At 42.2% G+C, this 25399-nt stretch overlaps 1 protein-coding gene across 1 annotated transcript in view; it reads right to left on the bottom strand.

The window, feature by feature from the left end:
• Positions 1–609: 609 nt before the first annotated feature.
• LOC126356032 (guanine nucleotide-binding protein-like 3 homolog) overlaps positions 610–25399 on the bottom strand; it is a 91191-nt gene continuing 66401 nt past the window's right edge. The window contains exon 11 of the mRNA XM_050006689.1: positions 610–884. Coding sequence (XP_049862646.1) covers positions 796–884 — 89 coding nt within the window. The 3' untranslated portion in view covers positions 610–795. The remainder of the gene's footprint in view (positions 885–25399) is intronic.

Below are 25399 nucleotides of genomic sequence, written 5' to 3'. Positions count from 1 at the left end.
TTCAGTTTTAAATCATATCTAATAACAAAGATATCATAATGAAACTGTTTAAAAACTAATTAGTTATGTCAAAATGTGGAATTCTTAAAAATTGCCATGTTATTAATAGTTTTTCAAGGAGAACTTATTTACTTCCCACAGAAGACCTATGCTCTGCGAAACAAAGTTTGGGATCAGTATTCTAGATGGCAGCAGTGATTCCTAGTACAGTCAGATTCGAAAGTGGAGCATGTGAGAGATATGAAAAATTGTGTCAAATGGGGCTTGACATCAGAGTGGAAACGATTAAGTATAAAATTCATTCAGACTGATGGATTTTTTATATCTGAGTGCTGCTCTCAACAAATGCAAGTTTTCTGTGAATGTGGTGTTCTGTGAAAAGATATAAAAGAAAGTGGAGAAGATGCAGAAAGACTGAAGGGAAGCAACTGACAGTGCAGAGATAAGGATTTCAAAAATGGGTGCACACACCAGCAATACTGTAAATATGAACCAGACATGTAAAAGCTATATAATGTTATCTAGATTTAGTTGTATTCAGTTTCCAATTTGTGGCAAACTCCTCATCCTCATTTGGTTCAATGTTACATATTAAAATACTGTGCAGAGTAACAGCTAATTCAATAAAAATTTATTCATTTATCAAAAATAAAGCAGTTATTTTCTGCTCTTACATCTACTGTGTAGCAATTAAAGAATCAATGTAAGGTTCTTTCAGTTTATTCACAGTACAATATACATGGTAAAAAAATACCAGGAAGCATCACGATGTGTTGCTAGCACTAGACACATGTGTTACACAAAATCTTTTTCAAAACTGTACGCTTCACCTTGGCTAATGCTAATACCTTCGAGATCTCCAGCCAGCCCAGTTGCCTTACGCTCTGTGAACAGAAACAAGTACAATGTATTTCAGATTAAAGCAAAAGGTACATAGATCAAAAAGTTTATTATTACTACATATCATGAGAAAGGCAAACTGAACAGTGGTCACTAGATTTACATGTGTGACAAGACTGCCTCACGAACATCACGGTTCCTTTACACTCCAATTCGAATGAATAAAAATGAGCTCCCTGATCAAATTAAGTATATCAAAGTTTATAATGATTAACCGCACACACTGTGACTGTGGGCATGAAAAACGTACAAAACACTGAACGGTTAGCACACTTTTAAGGAGGAAAGGAGAAGATATAGAATTATAGCAGACATTGTAAAGAACAGGATATCTTCATAAGGTCCCATATCAAAACAGGTACACAGATACAAAGATGGATGGACGGCATTAAAGGACCCAAACTATGAGGACATCGGTACCTTAATCCTTTGTGTGCCACCCGGGAATACAACCCAGAGAGGAAGTACATGAAAGACATATTCCAATGGACTCTATTCTATGTGAGAATCAAGAAAGCCAAGAGACAGAAGCAACTAGAAGTGAGAGAGGAGTAAAAGGGTGAAGGTAAGGTGCAAGAGTTTCCCCACCCACAAAGCATCTGGAGGCCTCAGTAACACAATATGAGACTGGGGAAACACACTCAGTATCTGAGAAGGAGACTAGCTACATGGACAACATAAAATTTCAGGAAGGAGAACAATGATGAAAAATCTGTTGACCAATGACAGATGTAAAAAGAATAACAAGAATTAAAATGGCAGGAGGAAGGCCAGACCACCAACCAAGGGCAGTCATAGGCCCCTCGGGTCAGAGTAGGCAATGGGGCACCCCACCAATCCCTCGATTGGCCAATGAGGCTAACACGCCCTATGTCACAGGGAAGAGTAAAAACAATTTTCACAGGTAAAATATAAAACCCAATCTGCCATTTAGGCATCATCCACTAGCACCAGAGGTAATGTGTCAGCAAGTTTAAGATTTCGCCATAAGGAGGCCACATTAGGGCAGTCCAGTAGGATGTGGGCCACACTAACAGTGTGTTGGATACTCACAAGTGCACCCAGAAGCCAACACAGGACAATAAATTCCCTGCAAGAAGCAAAGAGGAAAGACTGTCTCAAGGTCATGGTCTCTTTTACAGTTCGCAGTTTATTCAGAGAAACCAGGGCAAATTAATATGCTTTCCAAGCCTCAAATAATTGTCAGCATAGAATCAACCGAAGGTTCAGTTCTGCTAGCTCAACTTCCAAAGTCAGCATCCTGGTTGCAAACTAGGCCAACCGGTCAGCATGTTCATTTCCTGGGATTCCAACATAACAGGGGTCCATATTAAGGCAACTGACTGTCCAGCATGATGGAGATCACACAAGAGGTCCTGTATAGTCGCAACCAACAGGCGTCTAGGGTTGCACTGATCTAGAGTTTGAGGACTACTCAAGGAGTCACTGTAATTAAGAATGACTTAGCAGTACAAGAACGAAGGTGTACGAGAGCTTGACCAATAGTAACAATTCTGCAGTGTATGCACTGCATTTGTTTGGCAGGGAGCTTAGTTCACTGTCTCTTGCATGTGTGTAGGCATAACTGGTTTGTCCGTCGACAACAAAGCCATCAGTGTATACTACAACTGGGCCTGGAAATATGTCAACAATATTAAGGAACAGGCAGCAAAAAATCAGTGTCTCTCGAGTCCTCATGGTGAGATTCAGGCAGATCCCAGCATGGGGTACACACAATGGGAGCACACTCGATTTCTCCCTCACAAGAGGCAACAATGGGGAAGGATGGAGTTCAGAGCTGATACTCTGAAAATCAAGTGTGAACAAGACTCCAGACCTTGACCTCTGTTGTGGGGGTAGATCTTCTTACCAGGAAAAAAGACACACTAGTTTGGATGCTCAGTGGTGCAATGAACTTGTATTGCTTGGTTGAGCAGCAGTTGTTGACACCTGATCTGTATGGCAGGAACACCAGTCCCTGCGAGAAGGTTGTTCAAAGGACTGGTCAGAAAGGCATCTGATGCAAGTTGGAACCCACAGTGGTATATCGGGTTCAGCATCCACAATGCTGAAGCTGATGCTGAGTTATATGCCCGGCTCCTATTATCAACATGTGACAGGATGAGAGCTTTGTAGAGGTGCAAAGGTTTAGTGTGGTGTGCACCCCAGCTGGTATACCGAGACCACAAAGAGTATTAAGATGCGATCAGCATGGTTCCTTAAGTTGGAAAAGATGGGGACACCATCAGGCACTGAAGACAAATCCCAAAAAGTTATGACTCTCCCACATCAAGTATTTGGTCCTCAAAGTAGAGTTCTGATTTGGGACAGAACATTATGACAGTGACAGAAGTGCACAACATGTCTTGGCAGCAGAAAACTGGTGTGTGTGTGTGTGTGTGTGTGTGTGTGTGTGTGTGTGTGTGTGTGTGTGTGTGTGTGTGCGCGCGCGCGCGCTTGGATCTGATGGGCACCCAGCGGAGAGGTCATCAGTGCCCTTACACTTATATAAAGAAACAAATGTGGAGATGAACTAAAAGTGTTGTATATGCATGAACTCGAAATGACCAAACAGTCACTCTGTATCACATCCAATCTCACATGTACGAAAAACAATTAGCAACGAAGATAGCTAATCAAGAAATTAAAAACACAGATGAACTAAAAGAAAAGCACAGGAAAATGTGACTGGCTGACCACTTACAAAAATCTAGGGTGGTGAGCGACCCTTTGACACATTACGGATGTCTCCCTAAAATCTTGTTAAAAATGTAATTCACTAAACTTTAAAAACCTAACCGCATTCATTTGATCATTACATAAAATAAGACAGCAGATCCACTGCAGTCCACTGGTCAGCAAATAAAATGTGGTGTACTGTGATCTGCACACCACAAGCACAACACACTTGAGGGTCCTCTCACAAGAGTAAGAATCCATATGTCATAGAGTTGTGACCTATGTGAAGACAAGTAAGAAGGACCATGTCCCACTGATGTGGCTGGAACGACGTACTCCAAGGCTCTGTTGTGGGCTTGATGACATGGCAGTTGTTATCGGTCACCTGCCAGCCACTTGTCTTCCCATCAACACATAACTTTGTACCTCAACAGTGAGGTGATAGCATGCAGGGGAATAGCAAACTGAAATACCAGAGAATCACAACACGCCTCCTTGGCTGCTCAATCTGCCCTTTCACATCTCCTTCCCCAGTCATTGTAGTGGAGGGGGGCATCCTGGATATTCTGAGTTACTGTATCGGCTGGGTACAAGTGTTGGAGAGAGTAATGGACACTCACTGAGCAGAAGAGAAATCTAACACTGGGAGAATGTCTCAAATCGATCAGACAGCGTGTCACCAACTCGGGTCCTAAAAAACTGCTGAGACAGGAAGGACCATATGAAGATGGGGAGGCCACGAGAGCCCCGTTGATACAATTGTGCAAGAATACAGTGTCTCCAAGTAGTATCAATGCCTTACTTACATCGAAGAATTTGCCGATACAGAGATGCTTACAGAGGAAAGCCTGCTGAACAGCCATCTCTAGGAGGGTCAGATTGTCAATAGTGGACAGAAATCTTCAGAATCCACACTTACAGTGGCTAAGGAGTTGCCTGTTCTATAACAAACAGACAAGACGACGGTTAACCATTCGCTCCAAGGGCTTTCCTGCACAGTTCGTTAAGGCCATACTCCGACAACTACTGGGACACGTGCAGTCCTTTCCTGGTTTGAGAAGAGGGATCAGAATTGCCTCCCTCCAGGAGTTGGGAAAGTTGACTGTCTGCCATATTAGATTAAAAGATTCAAACAGGATTTTCTTTGATGCCGCTGGCAAATGTCGAAGCATGCAGTACCAGAATTGGTCGTGACCGAGTGCAGAGTCATGAATCTCAGACAGTGGAGAGTTTGTGAACCTCACAAATGTTGGACCTGAAGTCCTACTTTTCCCTCTCTACAGTCGCATGACAGCGACAAAATGCTGGATCCTGGCTTGCAGTGGTAGTAGTTTGTGCAAAATGTTCAGCCAGTTTCTGAGCAATGTCTCTGGGTGGTGTTTGGAGGCACCTTTGTTTCAGCACTGCTGGTATCAGTAAATGGTTGCATTTACCGGAAATCCTCCGGATGGCTTCCCATACTTTTATAGATGAAGTGGAATGATTGATGGAGTCCAGGAACACTTGTCATGACCTTTCCCTACTCTCCCTAATGATGCACTGAGCCTTGGTCCTCGCGTCTCTAAAGGCTCTAAGATTGTCTGCTGTTGGTCAGTATTTAAAATGCCAAAGAGCTGCACACGTTTTCCGGATTGTGGAACAGCACTTATTTGACCATCGAGGTACTGGTCGCCTCCTAAAGACGACCTGAGGACTGTGGGATGGAGAAGTCAGTGGCACGATGGATCACTCGTGTGATATGGTCCACCCATCCTTGGACGCTGTCACAGTGTTCAAACATAGCCAGTTGGCTGAAACGCGTCCAGTTAGCACTGCTCACCATACACTTTCAGGGGCTTAACTTCAGGCGTTGAGCCATTTAGTAGGTGAAGATGGATTGAGAAGTGATCACTGGAATGAAGGTTGTCAATGGCTTCACACTGAACATAGTCAGTGAGGATGGGAGAACAGAAAGAAAGGTCCATGGCTGAGAATGATCCAGAGAAATGTGAGTATCTGTGTTGGGGATGCACAGCTCATGAGATGTCATGAGGCCCTTCAAAACCCGACCCCAAGGGCATTTTCTGAGTATTGCTGTCGAATTAAATAAAAACTTAGTTTCTACAGGGAATCATATAACTCTGTTGGAAAATCACTTTCCGAGACTGATGTCTGAAATACTCCTTTGTGATACTGACAGAAATTAAATCACTGAAGACTAAGGACTCTCAAGGATATGATGGAATGCCAACCAGAATATTAAAGCACTGTGCTGCACATGTTAGCCTGTATTTAGTCATATTTGTAATTTTTTCTTTAGGAATGGTCAGCTTCCTGAATGATTAGAGTACTCAGTTATAAAGCTGCTTCAGAAAAAGGGAGACAATTTTAGACCGATTGCTATGCCATAATTGTTTGCTACAGTTATTAAAAAGGCTGTCAGTGTAGGGATAATTGATCATTTTGTACCACATAATTTTCTATCAAATGTACAGTTCAGCTTTAAAAGCAATTTAACAACTGAAAATGCTATATTCTCTTCTCTCTTTGAAGTACTGGACGGGTTAAACAAAAGGTTTCGAATGCTAGGCATATTTTTTGGTTTAACTAAGACGTTTAATTGTGTTGATCACAAAATATTGATCTAGAATTGGACCATTACGGAATATGGCGAGTAGCTCACAATTGGTTCACCTCTTATTTTAAAAACAGACAGCAAAAGGTCATTATACACAGAATTGAGACTGGCTGTGATGTGGGGTCTGAGCGGGGTATAGTCAATTTGGGAGGGGGGGGGGGGGGGGGGGGGAGGTTGCCCCATGATTAGTGTTGGGGCCACTCCTGTTCCTTATTTACATAAATGATATGCCCTCTAATATTTAAAATACCTCTGTTTGCTGATGACACTAGCTTAGTAGTAAAAGATATTGTGTGCAACGTTAGCTCAGTTTCAAACATAACAATTTCACAGCTTGTAGAAAATAACCTAACATTAAATCACAGTAAGACTCCGTTTTTACAGTTTCCAACACATAATTCAACAAAACCCGATGTTTTAATTTCACAAAATGGGCATATGATTAGTGAAATTGAACAGTTCAAATTTCTAGGTGTTCAGGTAGATAGTACACTGTCGTGGAAAGCCCACTTTAAGGATCTTGGTCAAAGACTTAACGCTGCCATTTTCACTATTCAAACGGTTTCTGAAGTAAGTGATCATTCGACACAAAAATTAATCTACTTCGCTTATTTTCATTCGCTTATGTCATATGGTATTATATTTTGAGGTAACTCTCCCCATTCTAAAAGCATATTTTTGACCCAGAAACGTGCGGTTCGAGCAATAAGCGATGTACGTTCACGAACCTCTTGTCGGCCCCTGTTCAATAGTCTGGGTATTTTGACATTGGTCTCTCAATACATATATTCTTTACTGACATTTCTTGTTAACAATTTCAGCTTATTTCCAAGAATTAGCAGCTTTCACTCAGTTAATACTTGGCAGAAATCCAATCTGCATTTGGATCGGACTTCATTAACTCTTGTGCAGAAAGGTGTGCAGTATACTGCTCCATCCATTTTCAATAAGCTGCCACAAGAATACAAAACTCTTAGCAGTAATCCACGCACTTTCAAATTGAAACTGATTCTTATGTTATATTGTTGACTGCGTTTACTGAAACTTATGTATGGCTTGACTTGTTTTTTGGCTTCATAAACATTTTATTGTTATCTGTGACTACTTTTATGTTATAATTTCATGTACTGACACGTTACATGATCTTGGAGATTTGCTCCTCAATATGGTCCTATGGAACTTGATGTGTAAATAAATAAATAAATACAGGTATTGGTCAAGCCCCACAGGACATGACGGGCATTGAAGGCTCCCAAGAGGAATGGTCGCGGGAGTTGTGCGATAAGATCCATGAGTGACTCAGAGTCTAGTGCATTTTGTCGAGGTAAATACAGTGAGCCATCAGTGATCCTTTGACACACATGAATTTGAACTGCAACTGCTTGCAAGTCAGTTACCAAGGGGAAAGCAGAGGAGTGGTGCGTATTAGTGACAAACACTGCGACATCTCCCTTGGCTCTTTCCCCCCATATGTCATACTTGCAGTATAACGTATATCACTGTAGCCAGGGAATCTGTATCTTTAAAATGTGTTTCTTGTAAACAAAAGCACAAGGGACGTGCCTGTGCTAGGAATTTCAGTTCCTCCACATGAGTCCTGAACCCATTCATGTTCCACTGTAGTATGGAAGCCATGTCATCAGTGTAGTTATAATTTGCTCCTATATTTGCACCAGGGAGTTTGGAACACTTATATCGATTAGAAGTAGGGTTATATTATGTAACTGTGTATCTGTAATTATGAGGTGTGTATTCTTTGTTGATTAAGGTCATTGATTTGTGACAGAAAATGTAAAGTATTGTAATGTATATATGGAAAAAGCTTAAATGATGTTTAAAATAATGAAATTTTATAATATATGTAAGTTTATAAGATGAACAATGTGTATTGGAAGCTGGTTCATGCTTATGGCGTTTGTGTTTGTAATATGTAAAAGATGTATGGAACTCCCTCCCCGGAAGTGGCTTGATGCGATGCAAAAGGTGGTTATGGCGATCAAACTGGACACCTACTTGGCATGAACAGTACACAGCCAGTGGCTAGCCGTTGCATGGTACACATCGACAGTGCCAAGGAAGGCAATTGGAAGACGCTTTGCAAGGAATTTTTCCTTGGATGTGGATTTGGCTGTTGCATGGTACTCTTGGCAATAACGAATGGCTCTAACATGTTAAAAATCCATTGCCACAAAGAAATTGTATAGAGCATTCAAAAATCAAGGGCCTTGAGTACAATTAGCTGCCATATTGCTTGCGCACCAAAACTTCCCCACTGCTCCACTGACTTCATGCATACATATATGTATCAGAGCATGGGCCAGTTAATTTGTGTGAGTGATTTTAATAATAATCCAAGTGCTATAAACCTGTGTTTAAAACTATATCTTCCATGATGATCATGAACCTATGCAGGGTCTTCTTCTAGGTGTTTATAAAACCAAGTATCATGTTTCAAATGAACTAGTGATTTATTCATGTTTGTCGAATGAGCAAGGATTAGCAAAAGTTGAAGTTAGTTAGAATTTTACTAAAATACTCTCAACTTATTGCAAAGTTTTGTTTTGCAAAAATTCAGTGCCAGACTGTGTAAGTGTTACTGTCTAAAATACCTGCTTCACAGGTGATGATAAAAGGCAAATAAGTTACACTAATTTTAAATTTAATTTAGTTTTGATTGCTATCATGAACGGATTTTTGAAGTTAATTGAGCTCAGTGTTGAATAATTTGCCTTGAAAAGGGTAAAAACATAAACTATTCCAAAGGAAGCTAAGAATTAAATATTGCTACTGAAATAATCATAGAGTTTGACTAGTGATACAGTATCAGTTTATGGGTCCCCACCATATTCTTCTCATATTAGGAACGTAACTGGAATATTATTGCTACAAACAAAATCTGATACATTTCTATAAATGGAAGTATAAACAGTGTAATTGTGATTTTCTTAATTACTGGTTGTTACATGTCAGTTATGTTACACGCCCCTCCATGTCCAACTTTAGTTTGGTGCTTCCTGCAGTAACATCTCAGTACTAAGTCACATTATGATCGTGATTGTAGCTGTTATTATTATGAGCTGACTACAATTTTGCTTTCTGTATTAGCCCTGTCTCTGTATTCAGTGTGCTATCCAAAGAGAATCTTAATGAAAGCCACTTCAACAACTAATATTCAATTTTCTTAAATCAGCAGAGGATCAAGTAGGTAAAAAGACGAGGGCTAGTAGAAATCCTTGGGTAACAGAAGAAATATTGAATTTAATTGATGAAAGGAGAAAATATAAAAATGCAGTAAACGAAGCAGGCAAAAAGGAATACAAACGTCTCAAAAACGAGATCGACAGGAAGTGCAAAATGGCTAAGCAGGGATGGCTAGAGGACAAATGTAAGGATATAGAGGCTTATCTCACTAGGGGTAAGATAGATACTGCCTACAGGAAAATTAAAAAGACCTTTGGAGATAAGAGAACCACTTGCATGAACATCAAGAGCTCAGACGGAAACCCAGTTCTAAGCAAAGAAGGGAAAGCAGAAAGGTGGAAGGAGTATACACAGGGTCTATACAAGGGCGATGTACTAGAGGACAATATTATGGAAATGGAAGAGGATGTAGATGAAAGTGAAATGGAAGATACAATAGTGCGTGAAGAGTTTGACAGAGCACTGAAAGACCTGACAAGGCCCCCGGAGTAGACAACATTCCACTGGAACTACTGACGGCCTTGGGAGAGCCAGTCTTGACAAAGCTCTACCATCTGGTGAGCAAAATGTATGAAACAGGCGAAATACCCTCAGACTTCAAGAAGAATACAATAATTCCAGTCCCAAAGAAAGCAGGTGTTGACAGATGTGATAATTACTGAACAATCAGTTTAATAAGCCATAGCTGCAAAATACTAACACGAATTCTTTACAGACGAATGGAAAAACTAGTAGAAGCCGACCTCGGGGAAGATCAGTTTGGATTCCGTAGAAATACTGGAACACGTGAGGCAATACTGACCTTATGACTTATCTCAGAAAAAAGATTAAGGGAAGGCAAACCTACGTTTCTAGCAGTTGTAGACTTAGAGAAAGCTTTTGACAATGTTGACTCGAATACTCTCTTTCAAATTCTAAAGGTGGCAGGGGTAAAATACAGAGAGCGAAAGCTATTTACAATTTGTGCAGCAACCAGATGTCAAGTTATAAGAGTCGAGGGACATGAAAGGGGAGCAGTGGTTGGGAAGGGAGTAAGACAGGGTTGTAGCCTCTATCCCCTGTTATTCAATCTGTATATTGAGCAAACAGTAAAGGAAACAAAAGAAAAATTCGGAGTAGGTATTAAAATCCATGGAGAAGAAATAAAAACTTTGAAGTTCACCGGTGTCATTGTAATTCTGTCAGAGACAGCAAAGGACTTGGAAGAGCAGTTGAATGGAATGGACAGTGTCTTGAAAGGAGGATATAATATGAATATCAACAAAAGCAAAACGAGGATAATGGAATGTAGTCGAATTAAGAAGGGTGATGCCGAGGGAATTAGGTTAGGAAATGAGACACTTCAAGTAGTAAAGGAGTTTTGTTATTTGGGGAGCAAAATAACTGATGATGGTCAAAGTCGAGAGGATATCAAATGTAGACTGGCAATGGCAAGGAAAGCGTTTCTGAAGAAGAGAAATTTGTTAACATCAAGAATAGATTTAAGTGTCAGGAAGTCTTTTCTGAAAGTATTTGTATGGATTGTAGCCATGTATGGAAGTGAAACATGGACGATAAATAGTTTGGACAAGAAAAGAATAGAAGCTTTCGAAATGTGGTGCTACAGAAGAATGCTGAAGATTAGATGGGTAGATCACATAACTAATGAGGAGATATTGAATAGAATTGGAAAGAAGAGAAATTTGTGGCACAACTTGACTAGAAGAAGGGATCGGTTAGTAGGGCATATTCTGAGGCATCAAGTAATCACCAATTTAGTATTGGAGGGCGGCGTGGAGGGTAAAAATCGTACAGGGAGACCAAGAGATGAATACACTAAGCAGATTAAGAAGGATGTAGGTTACAGTAGGTACTGGGAGATGAAGAAGCTTGCACAGGATAGAGTAGCATGGAGAGCTGCAGCAAACCAGTCTCAGGACTGAAGACCACAACAACATGTATTTCCAAATTCATTTGCTTAATTGGGCTAGCGACCACTCATTGTTTCATCCATATACAAAACTTACTACTTTCATATAACTCAAAAGTTTAAAGCCTGTTTAGTTTTTCTGTTAAATTCAGCATATTCAAAATTACTGTGTGATACCTTTATCTGTTAGACATAGACACACGGTCAAAATTATAAATCCTCTGAGAGGGTAACATTAGTTTGTGACATGACAGGATAGTATTATAAGTTGAAGCACTTGAAGGGCGAGGGGGTGAGGAGCGGCTGCCTGGATCCAAGGCATCTAACTCCATGATATCCTGCTCATCAGTCAGATGGGAAAGAATGACGTCTGACGGCGGCCTTTTACCTGAAGGTTGTGTGACTTTCCCTGCTCCCTGTCCTTCGAGGATGAGGAGGAAAGGGGGCATTGAGAGGCACTCTGCTTTTCTTGTACCTTCTGGATGCCGCTGCACAACTATTGGTAGTCTTTCCTGGTGCAGCTGCCGGGACTGCTTTGTCCTTGACACGTATATGTGCAAGTACATGTGCTTGTGGAGGATACAGGCACACTAGGTGTCGTCTGTGTCAAAGCATCCACCTTGGGAAAGGGTTTCTGCACTATGGAAGAATATGAGGTGTCAAAGACAGGGGGTTCCATTGCCTTATATTCTTTTTTGGTTTCGGCATAGGGGATCTGCTTGGTCACTTTTACCTCCTGTATCTTGCATTCTTCAGCAAAAACAGGGCAGTCTTTAACTCCAGACTGGGTGGTTCCCAGAGCAGTTGATGCAGATTGCCAGAGAAAGGCTGTAAGACCCAGAGTCATCAGCGGATTTTCCGCAGTTCTCGCAGATCGCATCACCTCCACAACTCATAGTTGTATGCCTGAAATGCTGGTATTTATAGCACCGCTTAGGTTTTAGAATGTAAGGCCAAACCTTAAGTTGAAGGAACCCCACAATACGATGTTAAGGAAGTGCCGGAAAATTGAACGTGACAATGAAAGTGGCTGTCTTTCCAGTTCCATTATTCATGTCCCCTCCTTCCTCTGTATCACCAGAGACACATTGTTATTCACGACTCCATGTGGCCTGTTACTGCAGGCCGAAGTACTCTTATTATCAGGAGGACTAGCCTCTCTCATTCTTTTGGATGAATGGGTGTGAATACTCCCAGGCGGTACATCCTTTCTCGTGGAAGGGGAAGATGATGATTTCGAGGGTTCTATCTCGGTCATATGAGCGGCTAGGGAAATATGGGCCACTCAGAGAGCGTCCGACATGTCTGACTAAGCCTAATACAACTGAGGTGCAGCAGGTTCTCTGGAGGTTGCAAGCTAATGACTGTTCCACCTTAACAGCCCTGCATCACAGCAGCACGCAGCACACCTTGAGATAGAGAGTGTCTTTTTTTTTTTTTTTTTTTTTTAAAGAAATAGATTTATACTGTCCTCGGGATCCAGACAGTCAAGCCAAGATCCCCGTTCCCTGAGACACACAATGTTCCACCAACGCACCGCTTGGTGGTTGCTGAAGCATGCTCAGAGCTTACAGTGACAGGCGATTGGCGGCACTTACCAGTCCCCAGCTCAGGAACTCCAGGGTCATCAAGCCCACACCCAGCAAATCAATGCTGAGCCCCTGTGGGCTGGAAAAACGGAAGCCGTTGGTGAGAGCCCTGGACTGTGCCTTTCATGTGGCCCTGTAGTCAGCGTTCAGCAACACACACAGCTGATGAGCAATGGTAGATGCAAAAGTTGTCACAGCATTCTTGGAAAGTGAGCTGCAGCTAGTCCATTGACAGCTACTACAAAAAGGGGCACACTCAATGCAGAGCCTTGTGGGACCCCATTCTCTTGTATATGGGGAGTACTATAGGAAGCACCAACTAAACCCACAAAGTACATTGAGATAAGAAGTTCTGGATAAAAATTGGGAGTTGGCCACCGAGACCCCACACATGGAGGGTAGCGAGCTTGTGGCGATGCTGTGTGGTGTTGTAGATCCAATGCAAGTCAAGGAAGACAGTGATAAGATGTTGACACTAGGCAAAAGCTGACCAAATAGCACAATCCAGGGAGACCAAATTGTCAGCAGTTGAATTGTCACAACAAAGACCACTCTGAGGTTGAGCCAAAAGATACTGAGACCCACGGAACCAACACAGCCATTAACTCATCACACATCTGAGAGTGAGGCTAACTGGCCAATAGTTGTCCATCTTAAGGGGATGTTTAGCCACTTTCAGTACTGAGACAACTGTGCGTTCTCGCCACTGAGACACGAATTCATTTCCACTTTAGATATGGTTGAAAATGACAAGGATGTGATGTTGACAATCCATTGATAAGTGTTTGGGCATTTGACTGTGGATTCAGTCTGGCACTGGAGCTGTGTCAGGGCAAAGTGGTAGGTCACTAAGGAATTCCCAGTCACTGCAAAGCTCATTGTAATATTTCACCTGACGTCGCTCTACCCGCAGTTTGAGGATACAAAATGCAGGCTGGTAATTCTCAGACACAAAGGCTCAAGCACAATAAAAAGCAAGATGTTAGGCAACAGTGTCTGGATTAATGTAGACATTACCATTCACAGACACACCAAATACGGGGTACTGGAGTCCATAGAGATGTTGAATCTTCCCCCAACCTCCAAAAGAGGGATATGTGGTCCAATGGTAGCAACCTATCCCACCCAGCGTTTCTGATTCTGTCCTTCGATGAGGTGGCAGACCTGGGCAAGGAGCCATTTAAAAGCAATGCGGTGCTCCATTGAGGGATGTCACTTATCTTTAATGATCAAGGCAATTTCGGTTAAAAAAAAACACTTTTTTCCATGTGAAAATACATTTCTTCCAAAGTGACAAATACAGTTTCTCCATAAGTCACAGTATACTTTCCTTCGGAGCTGTAAAAAGATCAATCCTTTGAGCGGTAAAGGTTGTATACAGCAGCGTTGAACTTCCCGACACTTCAGGGAACGAAAAATATTGGAAACATAAGTTTTGGAAAGATCTTTGATGTGCAGTAACATTTACGCTCCATATTTTCGTATTTGTATTATGAAAGTATAGATTCTTATCCCGCCAAACACAGCATGTTAGTTTCTCAAGCATTGAAACTGCAATTCAAATGCACTTTTGTAAGCAAATCATAGCTCATGTCACATGATCTCAACAGCCAATGACAGCAGATGTTCAGAGCATATGACACATGATGTAGACAGCCAATAGCAACATCACTGTTAAATAGTGTTAACACACAAATAGAAAAGTTAATGGTTTAAATTAATGTACATAGTGTAGCTACAAGAAAAGCTAAGTTTTCATATATAATAATGGTCTTCTTGCATGTGTTACACTTCAGATACATCACACAAATGTGCCTGTAAAATTTTAAATAATGACAGTATCTGGTCTTCTGGGCTCCAAGTTCTAAGTGGCTTGTCCTCAATGTGTTGAGTTTTATTTGAGTCAAATGCTCTGTGATTTAAGAATTTCATCGCACATTCTCACACGTAACATAGTTCATCTTCTGTAAAAGGAAATTTACAATGAAAGTAATGGTTTTCAAAGTTCCATCCACAACATTTTCCCAAGACCTGTTACAAATAGGTTCGTTTCAGCAGTTGCCAGAGAGCACCAGCGACCAGGCATTACCATGTGTGGGCAGCCATGATGACCTTCATGTATTTAAGAGATCTTACATGATGTCATGAAAGAAACAGAACATCAGAAGATACTGGGGCATTGGAATTTCACAAACCATACAAAAATGCATACTACAGCTTAAAGTGCACATGTCCAGATTCACAATGAAGTGGACACAACCCAATATTAAGCTTTTCATTGCAGGTTTCAGGATGCAAATTTTCTTAGTGTCCAGTCAGGGTGTATACGTAGACAATGAAAAAAAATTCCCGGATTTCCTGGTTAAAAATACACTTTCTTCCGGGTGAAAATACACTTTTTCCGTGTTAAGTGACAGTATACTCTTCCTCAGCCCTGTAAAACTCATCAATTCTTTGAATGTTTATGTTTTTATATACCGGTGTAGAATTTCCCGGCACTTTAGGCCTAGTTTACACGACAACACTAGGTTGCAGGCAACTATGCTACCGGTCACTGCGCAAATGCGGCGCGCGTGGCAATGCTCTCGTCTACAAGACTAAAACCCCATCGTTTGAGTTAGTCAACTCTTTGTTAAGGAATATTGTTGACAGGAGGGAAAGCACCACAAAAGAAGAAGCTGCATTCTTTATTCAATATTCATCTATTTAAAACGTCACAACAGATCTATTTTCAAGAGAGTAGTTTGCAAACCATCCTCTTCTTAATGCGGCCTGCTTCGAATAATTATTGCTGTCAATGTTAAGAATTATTACTGTTAATAATTATTCGTGTTAATGAAAAAGTGTCATCACCAACAAAAACCGCATCTTATAACATGCCGAGTGTTCTCGATTGTAATACATGCAACATGATATGTAATTTCAGTTCTGGCAACAGTGCTTCGTGCATTATAATCTTTACTCCTTATCGCATAATTAACTCTACTTGGAAGCAACGTGGACAGTTCTGGTGACATTCTAAAATAACTGAAAGAACTTCTTGGGTCTTCCAGTATAAATAATTTCAGCAAGGATGCTAAGCAACACCAGCCACGAGTCGAAACATGTTTCTTATTTATTTATTTATTTATTTTTTTCCTCCTTATGTAGTGATTCCACGCAACTAGATTTACTCCATCACAACTCGTGCGATGTGCAGCTGACAAAAGTTTCATTTCAGACACGACAGAGACCCTCAAGACGACGAAACTTAAGTGTATACTGGGGGCGCCATGTCTACAGTCAAACACGAAACCATCTGCATGCAACTCATTCCTCCCAATGAGTGGTGCAACCCACTGCTGTCGTGTAAACTAGGCTTTAGAAAACTAAACTCTGGGAGAGGGCGGGGGCAATACATTTTGAAAGACTTTTGATGTGCAGCAACATGTACACTGCATATTTCTGTATTACAAAGGTATAAATTTGAATTCCACTAAACACCGCACGTAACTTTCCGAAGCATTGAAATTAAGATTGCGAGGCGCTTTTGTAAGCCAGTCATAGCTCATGTCACGTGGTCTGGCCAGCTGATAACAGCATAGGACAGGTGATGTAGTCAGCCAATAGCAAGATCACTTTTAAGTAGTGCAAACACACAAATAAGAAAAGTTAATCGTTTAAATTAATATACATAGCATTCACATATAATATTGGCCTCGAAGATTAATAAGCTGGAAGAGAAGCTAAGCTTCCACATATAATGTTAATATTTTCTGTAAGTATTACACTTTAAGATACCTCACACACATGTTCCAGTAAAATTTTTAATAACGACATAAAATGTTGATCTTCTGGGCTCGAAATTCTTCTAAATAGTCGTCCTCGAAGAGTTGATTTTTAAATGAGAGTCAAACACTTCATGATTTAAGTAATTCATCGTACATTCTCGCACATAGTTCAACTTGGGTAAATGGAATTTGGTTTGAATGTAACCCTTTTCAAACCACCATTCGCAATATTTTCCTGCGACCTGTTGGAAATAAGTTCGTTTCAGCAGTTGGAAGAGAGCGCCAGGTAATAGGCGTCACCGCGCTTATGCAGCTACGATGACGAAGGAAGCCCATATGTTTGTACGTGTAAAACATTAAAAGGTCTTACATTATGTCATAAAAGAAACAAGACATCAGAGGATACTTCAAGAGCATCGAAAATGCGTGAACCACACTAAAATGCATAATTCGGCTTAAAATGCACATTCATATGTCCAGATTCGTATATAAATTTTCTTGGAGTACCAGTACTGTATTATCTCATGTTTGGTTCTTTATTATGGCATAATACCATACGTGCATTTCAAATGCAGCAAACAGCTGAAACTAGCCAATAGTGTGAAATTAAACATTTTGTTTTAAATAAAACAAAAAAGATTAATAAAAGCCAAATCTCCGTGGCTAACTGACAAAACTAACTTCATTGTTCTGCAAGGTGATTAATGCTTGACTGCCAGGAAGATGGAAATAAAATCTAAAACTAATAACATATTTTAGCCCTCCGTAATTATGCGAAGATATTTTAATTCATTTGATAACTCCTGGCCGCAAAAATCTGTTTGTCATCACTTAACGTGAGAGCTATGAACTAAGAGGAAACAACAAAATCACTGAACTTCTACATCTACATCTACATCTACATCCGTACTCCGCAAGCCACCTGACGGTGTGTGGCGGAGGGTACCCTGAGTACCTCTATCGGTTCTCCCTTCTATTCCAGTCTCGTATTGTACGTGGAAAGAAGGATTGTCGGTATGCTTCTGTGTGGGCTCTAATCTCTCTGATTTTATCCTCATGGTCTCTTCGCGAGATATACGTAGGAGGGAGCAATATACTGCTTGACTCTTCGGTGAAGGTATGTTCTCGAAACTTCAACAAAAGCCCGTACCGAGCTACTGAGCGTCTCTCCTGCAGAGTCTTCCACTGGAGTTTATCTATCATCTCCGTAACGCTTTCGCAATTACTAAATGATCCTGTAACGAAGCGCGCTGCTCTCCGTTGGATCTTCTCTATCTCTTCTATCAACCCTACCTGGTGCGGATCCCACACTGCTGAGCAGTATTCAAGCATTGGGCGAACAAGTGTACTGTAACCTACTTCCTTTGTTGTCGGATTGCATTTCCTTAGGATTCTTCCAATGAATCTCAGTCTGGCATCTGCTTTACCGACGATCAACTTTATATGATCATTCCATTTTAAATCACTCCTAATGCGTACTCCCAGATAATTTATGGAATTAACTTCTTCCAGTTGCTGACCTGCTATTTTGTAGCTAAATGATAAGGGACCTATCTTTCTATGTATTCGCATCACATTACACTTCGCTACATTGAGATTCAATTGCCATTCCGTGCACCATGCGTCAATTCGCTGCAGATCCTCCTGCATTTCAGTACAATTTTCCATTGTTGCAACCTCTCGATACACCACAGCATCATCTGCAAAAAGCCTCAGTGAACTTCCGATGTCATCCACCAGGTCATTTATGTATATTGTGAACAGCAACGGTCCTATGACACTCCCCTGCGGCACACCTGAAATCACTCTTACTTCGGAAGACTTCTCTCCATTGAGAATGACGTGCTGCGTTCTGTTATCTAGGAACTCCTCAATCCAATCACACAATTGATCTGATAGTCCGTATGCTCTTACTTTGTTCATTAAACGACTATGGGGAACTGTGTCAAACGCCTTGCGAAACACGGCATCTACCTGTGAACCCGTGCCTAAGGCCCTCTGAGTCTTGTGGACGAATAGCGCGAGCTGGGTTTCACACGATCGTCTTTTTCGAAACCCATGCTGATTCCTACAGAGTAGATTTCTAGTCTCCAGAAAAGACATTATACTCGAACATAATACGTGTTCCAAAATTCTACAACTGATCGACGTTAGAGATATAGGTCTATAGTTCTGCACATCTGTTCGACGTCCCTTCTTGAGAACGGGGATGACCTGTGCCCTTTTCCAATCCTTTGGAACGCTTCGCTCTTCTAGAGACCTACGGTACACCGCTGCAAGAAGGGGGGCAAGTTCCTTCGCGTACTCTGTGTAAAATCGAACTGGTATCCCATCAGGACCAGCGGCCTTTCCTCTTTTGAGCGATTTTAATTGTTTCTCTATCCCTCTGTCGTCTACTTCGATATCTACCATTTTGTCAACTGTGTGACAATCTAGAGAAGGAAGCACAGTGCAGTCTTCCTCTGTGAAACAGCTTTGGAAGAAGACATTTAGTAATTCGGCCTTTAGTCTGTCATCCTCTGTTTCAATACCATTTTGGTCACAGAGTGTCTGGACATTTTGTTTTGATCCACCTACCGCTTTGACATAGGACCAAAATTTCTTAGGATTTTCTGCCAAGTCAGTACATAGAACGTTACTTTCGAATTCATTGAAAGCCTCTCGCATAGCCCTCCTCACACACAGCTCACGTGGAGAAGGACCCACCTCCCCACCACAACTCGGATTGCTCTGGGCATCAGCACCAGATTTATTATATTTCCGAACCGGGGCAATATTAAGTAGTGGCGCCCAGTCATACTTCTGTAATCAGAAGCGAAAGAAGGTAGTACTCATATGCGACTCAACTGCACCCGCAACTGCTCAAACGAATCTAATTTAAACAATTGCCACGTCACGCTCATCGGAGGCAATTTGTTGTTATGAAGCATTGCATAGTCTTCCTAAAGCCTTTGACACACTTTGCTGTTGGCAGACGCTTGTATGAGGATTGTGTTTTGTTGTTCTATACAACACATTTCCTTTGCAACTTAAGTTTTATTTTGTTCTCCCCCCCCCGCCCCCTCGTTCATGTTTCGTTGCTGCAGTATTATTCTGCAATAGTGGGATACAGTAATATCCTTTGTTGGAGTATTGGTTCTTACCAGATAAAATCACAAAAATTTAACTGAAAACTAAAACAATGAAAAATTCCCAGAATTCTAAACAATTCCCGGGTTTTCCCCGGTTTTCTCCCGGATGAAAAAATTTCTGGGTTTTACCCGGATCTCCCAGGTCGTATACACCCTGGCCAGTATTGTATTATCTCAGGTTTGGTTCTGTATTATGACTTAATGCCATACATGCCAGAAGATGAAAATGTGCACTTGAAATTCAGTGAACAGTTGATAATAGCCAACAGTGTGGAATGAAACACTTCATTTCCAATAAATTGACTGCCTCTATGGAAAAGATTGATAAAAGCCACGTTTATTTAGCAAACCAACAAAAATAACTTTATTGTTCTGCAAGGCAATTAATGCTTGACGGCCAAAAATGTGGAAATACAATAAAATCAGAAAACAAACTATTAACATATATTAGGCTTTCGTAATTATGTGAGCGTATTTTAATTCACTCGGCAGCTCCCAGCCACAGAAACCCATTTTGTTTTCATTTGATGTAATAAATGCAAATGAGAAGGAATCAGCAAAATCACTAAACATAAACATGGCTCATGTAGAGACTAACCCCCTCGCCACTACAACCCAGACTGCTCTGTGCATGCGTGAATATGGCACCTTGGGCATGCCAGAAAATTCTTACAGGTAACATCTGGCTGCTTGTTACTCCTGCTGACACAGCTAACAGCCCATTTCAATGCACATGTGCATGAGCCTGCTGGCAACTGCTCAAACGAACTTAATGTAAACAACTGTGATGTTACGTCATTGGCAGCAATTTATTATTATGAAGTGTTCCACAGTCTCCGTCCTAAGGCCTCTGACACATTTTGCTGTTTTTCAGTTCTTACTAGTCGAAATTACAAAAAATTAACTGAAATCTAAAACAAAGAAAACACTCCCGGAATTCTAAAAAATTTCTGGGTTTTCCCCCCTTTTCTCCCAGATGAAAAAATTCCCGGGTTTTCCCCACATTTCCTGGTTGTCCCAGAGTGTATGCCCTGAGTTAAACTGCTGGATCAAGAACCAAAAGCAAACTCCAGGAGGTAACAGAGATGAGTGGCACACCCCATACTGGCAATCAAAGGAGTTATCAAAGGAGGCTAGGAGGGGTGGCCAGGCATGGCAGACAAATGGCAATTGGATAGCACACGGGAGATGGTTGCTTGAATGTGTGTCGGAGATAATGGACCACTTGAGATGATGGGCAAGCTGGGCAGTGCAGAAGGAGAGGTCCAAATGAGAATGGGTGTGAGTGGAGTCTGAAAGGAATGTGGGTGGATCCCATGTTAAGGCAGATGAGGTTAAGTTGATTGAGAAGGTCAGCCAAGAGGGCACTTCCATGACAGGTTCTGGGTGAACCCCAAAGGGGATGGTGCACATTAAAGTCACCAAGCAGCAGAAAGGGATGAGGGAGCTGCCCAATTAGATGGATGAAGTCTGCCCTGGTGACACTGAATGATGGAGGGAGGTTAACGATACCAAGGGAAAAGGTCAAGTGAGGCAGGAAAATGTGGACTGTAACACCTCGAAACCAGGTAGTCAGGGAGATGGGTTGACTATGAAATGAGACGAAATGCTGTCGTCGGCAAAAAGGACAAAGCAGACCAGGAAGAAATGCAAGGGGACAGAATTTTGTTTCATGGAGGCAGAGAATAAGCAGACGCTGCGATTCTAAGAGCAGCCATAAGTCCTCTTTGTAGGATCAAAGGTTACGAATGTTCCATTGGAGGAGACTGGTAACGAGGAAAGGGGAGGAGGGGAAAGTGAAGGGGTGTCACCTCAGCAGCTGCCAATCGCCAGTTCGAAGACTCACAGCTACAGACCACAGAGGCTGGAGGATCCTGCTTCGTGAGGTCTACAGAGGCTTCGGCATTCTCCTTCTGTCAGTCTGTGGAGTGCAGGGCAGAAAAATGTTGGCGAAGAAGAAGACCTTTTGCCTTTGTTTGACTTCTTGGAGCCTTTCCGATAGGCAGAGGAATACACAGATGTCTTTTGGCTGAAGGGACATATGAAGTCTTCACACAAGTATTCCTTCTGTCCTTTCCAGCCTGCTGGTTGTGTCGCAGGTGATTTCACTCCAAGAAGCGAAAGTTTGAAGGCTTGTTGCACAGCTGAAAGAGGAGACGGGGTTGCCACCATGACACTGGGTGATTTCACAACAGCGGTGCTGAATTTGAGGTCGCATGCCTGCGTGGCCATATCCTTTGTGGAGCGAGATGTAGCAAGAACAGTACTGTACATGCCAGGTGGTAGAACACAGTTTCCCACTAGTCAAGAACTTGTGATTGACTGGATAAGACACTTTCCCCTTCACCCGGTTCTCCTGGACAGCCTACTCATCGAGACACATGGGACAATCTCGAGAGGAGGGGGCATGGTTGCCATTCCAGTTGATACAGCGTGGAGGAAGAGGTGGACAAGCACCCTCATGAGCATCCCTATCACAGGTTACACATTTGGCCAGGCGTTGGCAGGACATTCGAATGTGGTTTTAACGACGACACTGGTAGCACTGCATCGTGTTCAGAATGTACCATCAGACTGTGCTAACTTCATAGCATGCTTTGATCTCTGACGGAAGCACCACTCTATCAAAAGTGAGAAAAATAATGTCTATGGGCACTCAGGATTTATCTACCTTTTTCATCACCTGATGGACTGCATGGCACCCTGGGCAGAGAGGTACGTTGGATTTCTGCCTCGATCAGACCATTTAGCAGCCTAGAGTAAATAACACCACGGCAAGAATTCAGCATTCGATGGGCCTCAACGTGAACAGGATAGCTGTGGAGGAGCGAAGCTGCAAGCAGATGCTGTGCTTGAGAATAAGAAGTAGTCCAGAAAAGCAAAGTGCCATTTCATAAACGAGAGCAGGATTTCACAGGGTCATCGACTGCATCAACAAATTCTGAATCATAAACAAATTTATCGTAGCAAAGGACTAACAGTCTTCAGTACACAAAACCATGAGAAACCATGGTGCAGCTGCTGGGAGGGTCTTTGAATAGTTAGCCTCATTCCGCTTACGTTTGGTAGATGTTGACTGTGAAGATGATGATTGACTCATTGTGAGGAAATCCCCCGTGACTGTCAGTGTCTCCAATGACGCACTCCTTCCAACTGGGGGCCCCCCTTCAGAGAAGGGTGTACCCGCCTTACGCGACTGTTCACATCTCAGGTCACACCTCCAGAACACTTGAAAGTGGGACCAATTGGCAATTTGGGAAGGTAGCAGCTCAGGCAATCATCCCTCCCTTGGCCTGGCTTGTACCAGACAGTACGTGCGAAACCTACCTGTGAACCCGGGACTGGGAATTATGGGTTACTCAGTCACCTGCTACACGTCAGATATGTGGGCTGGCCATCAGGAGCACACAGGAAGAAAGAAGAAAAAGAGGAACCTCAAATGCCAAAGTGGAGGAAAGATAGAAGAGAACAAACAAAGAAAAAAAAAAAGGAATGAAAAACAGTGGATAGACTGCTGTGATAGCAGCTACTGAATATGCAGAACACATTTCCAAAAACATCCCAGACATGTTATCCAAGGGAGGGGGAAAAGAATAGCAAGTAGACAGACATGCAGCACGAAAGGGAATAGATGCTGCAAAGGCTGGGGCCCCATGGTATCCAAGCACAAACCTGCCAAAGAGCAGTGAGCCCCCTGAGGCCATGAGGTGGGGGTGTGAAAGGTGACAGCAGTGGTGAAAACATCTCAAACAGTTTTGGAGAGAGCCCATGTGGGTAGACACTCAGACGAGTGATGTCAAGGGAGACTCAAAACAATCAGAAAATGATCACTATCACACAAGTCATCATGAACTCTCCAATGAATGGACAGGAGAAGAATTACGTTGCAAATAGAGCTAAATGACTGAATAAGACCCATATGCCGCACTGAAGTGTGTGGGAACACCAGTATTCAAGAGCCAAAGATTGAGCTTTGTGAGCAACTTTTTGACAGCTTTATCACAGCCAGAGGTCACAGTTCTACCCTATAAAGCATTGCGGGCACTGAAGGCACCCAATGTTAGGAAGGGTGGGAGGAGCTGAGATAATAGTGCAGAAAATGCGTTCTAGGACACTTCATCATCTGGAGGCAGATACACATTACATATGGTGAATTCCAGAGATGTCTTCACACAAATAGCCACAGCATCCAAACTGATTCTAGAACGTATGTGCAAACACCACCTGATGCTCTTTCATCATCAGTGCGGTTCTTAAAACAGCCCCGATAGCCACAGAGGGTAGGAACTGCATCGCTGGGAAACAAGTTTCCTGCAGGGCAACACAAGAAACAGAGGAATTGTACAAATAATGTTGTAGCTCAGCCAAGTGGCAGAAAAAGCTACTATAGTTCCACCGGACGATCACGCTACAAGTATCCTGTGGCGGCGTGAAGGGACCAAGGAGGCAGGTCATGCCTCAGTGCTGCCTGCTACCAGTGGTTGTGAATATACACCATCAATACATGTTCGTTCCAAATCAGGATGGGTGTGTGGTGCTGGGTTTTTTTTTTTTTTTTTTTTTTTTTGGGTGGGGGGGTGGACACAATTGGGGCCACCAGGAATTCCTCAGACAGAGACGCAGTCTGACAGCAAAGGGGCCATCAAAATTCCCCTCTTTTTGGAGGACTAATTCTTGTCCTTAAGATGATTTAGACTCCTGTGAAGGCTTGTCTAACCCCAATTCTGGGACGGAGGAGCTTCAGAAGGGACTGCTGGGGCCATGCAGCCACCAGCAACAGAAAGTTTAATTCACTACATGTACACACCATGATACCACCCACTCCGAACGGGGTATCTCCCCATGGGCACCATCCAGCCACTTCAACAGTTCCTGTTCAGTAAACTGTTGCCCAGAGCCTCTTGCCCCAGCCCTGTCATGCATATACTCCTTAGCTTGTGTGGTGAGTTTCCATCTCAGACTCAAACAATGTGATCCCTGCATGATCAGAAGGCTACCACGGTGCAGGTACTTGATGATATTCCCCACACCAACAACAGAATGGCTACCTTGCTGTGTTTTGGGTATAGTACTGTTACAAGAAAAAATAGTGCAAAGAGAAAAAAAAAGCACAAAGATGGAATAAACGTTGTGCTGGGCAACCTTCCCAGTGTGATCCGTACTTCTGTAAAGTTCAGAAAAGAAGAATAAAGTCAGACCCAACAAGGGGACCATATAATTAATAATGAAAAGGTGTACAAAGTCGGAAGGTAAGAAAACTGTTGTTCAAAACACAAACCAGATTCAAGCACAGTTGGCAACAAGAAACCCATCCAATGGAAAGGTAGAGAGGAAAAAAGGAACAGAATGATAGACCTGCAGCACAGAAAGAAAAGTAGCACTGCAAGGTTTTGAGGCCTTGTAGTGGTCTTGCACTTACTCACAAAAGAGATGAGAGACAAGTACAAAGAAGCCTGAATTAATTTTGTCCAATAAAACCATGTAGAAGTCTAGCCATCACACCATTTTAACATTTCTGTCCACAGAAAATTATTTATAATACTTGTCAAAGTGCAGTACCCCTCATGCAGGGTCTGTGCTGACACAAAACTAGATATCACAGC

This window comes from Schistocerca gregaria, chromosome 1 (assembly GCF_023897955.1).
Source record: "Schistocerca gregaria isolate iqSchGreg1 chromosome 1, iqSchGreg1.2, whole genome shotgun sequence".
In the NCBI taxonomy this organism is placed as follows: Eukaryota; Metazoa; Arthropoda; class Insecta; order Orthoptera; family Acrididae; genus Schistocerca; species Schistocerca gregaria.
Note: the sequence above shows the minus strand (reverse complement) of the source record. Positions and strands in the feature narration are given on the sequence as shown.